Consider the following 2774-nt stretch of genomic DNA (forward strand, 5'->3'; position numbering starts at 1 on the left):
ATATCTTAATGCTGTTGTTGTATAGAACAATGGTAGCAGATTTTTGAAGTGTGTGGAACAGTTGTTGGGGTATGAAGGGTTTAGTTGAACAGTTGCTATTGTATAGAACAGTTGATGAAGGGTTTTGTAGATTTTCAGAGAGATATTTGAATTTAGCTTTGTTCTTTTGCTCTTTTTTCTTGAATTTGAGGTTGGGAGTTTGGAATTTCAGGTCCTCGGGGAGAGCGATGGATTTCAGTGTGATCTTTAGTCTTTCTTCATGAACTGGAAGTAGGTATTTGGAATTATAGTTTTCCTTTTTTCCGGCAGAGATTTGAATTTTAGATATGTTGCTCTTTCCATGTGCATCTGATTTTCTTCTAACATCTTTCTTACTGTAGATGGGGTGTTAAGAAGCCTCAAATCATGAAAAATTTTGTCACGATCTTGTCGAATGCAGGTCTTGGGATGGCCATGTTCGGTCTCGGTAAGATCATTGATATGCTCATCATGTTCAGTCTCGGTAAGATCATTGATATGCTCATTCGACGTGAGGGGTGTCATCAAGAAATATGACAGTCCCGAACAAAGTAAGTTTGCTTATTCTATGTACTGCTATGAATTTCTTAAATCTATACATGCTTTCTCATCACCATGCCTTCTTTTCTTGCAGTTCTTGAAGAATTCTTTCATTTAAGACTTGAGTTCTATGTAAAGAGAAAGGTGAGCTTTGATCTAGGCCCCCCATTTTTTCTTTTTGGTAATTGAGAAGATGGTAGTATTGACTTGCTACTTTCATGCAGAAAGTAATGTTGGATAATCTTGAAATAAAGCTGTTGAGATTGTCTAACAAAGTCAGATTCATCATTGGGGTGGTAGAAGGAGAGATTATTGTGAGTAACAGGAAGAGAGCAGATCTGGTCCTCGAGTTGCAGTAGAAGGGTTTCACACCGTTCTCTAAAACCAAAGGCGTTGATACCAGCGAGGCAATGGAAACAGAAGAAAATGAAGAGACACCGGAGGTGGGAATAGTTGTAAGAGCAAGTGATTATGAGTATTTACTGTCGATGCCGATTGGATCTTATTGTTAATGAGAACTTTAAATAGACATATAACTATTATTATGTTGGCATTGTACTTTTGTGAATGGAAATGAATGATTGTATTTGATTGAATGAATGAATAATTTATCAGGGTGTACTACAATGGTAACAGCTGCCATTACTAATTAAATTTTCTATTAACAACAAGCATTAGCTACGGCTATTCACCGTAGCCCTTTGTTGAAACCGTAGCTCTTGCTAAAATTAGCTTTTCGCTACAGTTCTCATTCTACTTTTAGCTACAGATAAAATCTGTAGCTGTATGTAATTTTAAACTACAGACAATATTGCTACGGATTTATTTCGTACCTATACTTTCATTAGGTACGGCTACTAACCGTAGTTGTTGCTAATTTCAGCCTATTGCTACAGTTCTTGCCTAACTTTTGGCTACAGATATAATCCGTAGCCGTAAATCCTTGACCGCTACAGAAGCAACGGCTACGGCTTTAATCCGTATCTATTATCTATGTAGCTACGGATTTTAGCCGTAGCCATAGCTTTTAGACCTATGGCTACAGCACCAATGGCTACGGTCGTGCTACGGATTTTAACCGTAGCCATAGGCTTTTAGCTACGGTTTTTATCCGTAGCCTTTTCCCTGTTTTCTGGTAGTGATAGGAAATGAGGTCGAGCTTGACCTCTCGTCAGTAGGTCAGATGATTAGAGATGAAATCGAGCCCGGTCTCTCGACAACAGGTCAGAAGACCCACTGATTGGCCCCTTGTCAAAGGAGTCAGGTCGACACAACCCCAGGTCAGTGCGACACTTCTTCTGCTAGTTCCGACCATACTCCAATAACATCTACCCTATATCACAGCCGAAGATCTAGGAAATCGACCAATATGTGGATCCGCCCAAGATCTTAGCTGAGAGTCTTGGGAGATTCCTGTGACACGTGTGGGATCCGAATCCTACTACAACACACCCTCGCTAAACAAAGAGATTTCTTCTACGTTACCACCTCTCCTCACTTATAAATAAGAGCCCCTCTAATAGTGAAAGGTATGCACAATCTCTAGCCTAAAACCTCTTACTCAACCAGACCCAGATTTCATACCTGACTTAGGCATCGTACGGTCCCTTGTGTTAGCCGGGTATCCTTTAGTTGTCCCTTGTACAGGTAGGGGAAGTTCCAAGAAAGTCTAACCATATTTCTGCATCAACAAGAAAGTTACGTGGTTTTGCTGCGAGATTCATATGATTAATTGTTGATCTGAACATCTTACAATCCGTGATTGAACACAATTTATAATTATAAATCATTAACCTTTTAAAAAGTTCTGATAGAGACTGTCAAGTGAAATGAAAGGATGTGAAAGATAAAATGAATCCACCATGAACATGGTTTGGTCTAAAAAATACGTTGCAGGGGCTTAATAGCTTAACACGTGGATCACACTTGTACAGGAAAAATGAACAGTGAGTTGGCCGACGATACCATCTTTGCAGCGGGGCATGATGAGAACTAGGCTAACCTAGCAAGAAGCACCCAAGGGGACGGAAGCGGATTGGCACAACAGCGATCTTGCTGGTGTGTTGACGTCAGCAAGTTCTGTGGGTCTCATCATGAGGCATGTTATATCCAAACTATCCATCCATTTGGTGAGCTCCTTGTAAGGCTAGCCTAAAAATAAGAATGATCTAAAAATCAACTGGACCACACTGCAAAAAACAGTGGGGGAATTGAAC

At 40.1% G+C, this 2774-nt stretch overlaps 1 protein-coding gene across 2 annotated transcripts; it reads left to right on the forward strand.

Annotated features, from left to right (window-relative positions):
* Positions 1-365: 365 nt before the first annotated feature.
* Positions 366-1042, forward strand: LOC131220570 (DNA topoisomerase 2-like). 2 transcript variants are annotated; one of them, XM_058215411.1, is made up of 3 exons: positions 366-466; positions 653-702; positions 783-1042. In XM_058215411.1, exons 1-3 carry the CDS (start codon positions 406-408, stop codon positions 915-917), a joined length of 246 nt encoding a protein of 81 aa, XP_058071394.1. In that variant the 5' UTR covers positions 366-405; the 3' UTR covers positions 918-1042. The 2 variants fall into 2 exon arrangements, with proteins under 2 accessions (XP_058071394.1, XP_058071393.1); XM_058215410.1 differs by having other exon boundaries at positions 370-569.
* The last annotated feature ends 1732 nt before the right edge of the window (positions 1043-2774 follow it).

The sequence above is a fragment of the Magnolia sinica genome, chromosome 12 (genome assembly GCF_029962835.1).
Source record: "Magnolia sinica isolate HGM2019 chromosome 12, MsV1, whole genome shotgun sequence".
Classification (NCBI taxonomy): domain Eukaryota; kingdom Viridiplantae; phylum Streptophyta; class Magnoliopsida; order Magnoliales; family Magnoliaceae; genus Magnolia; species Magnolia sinica.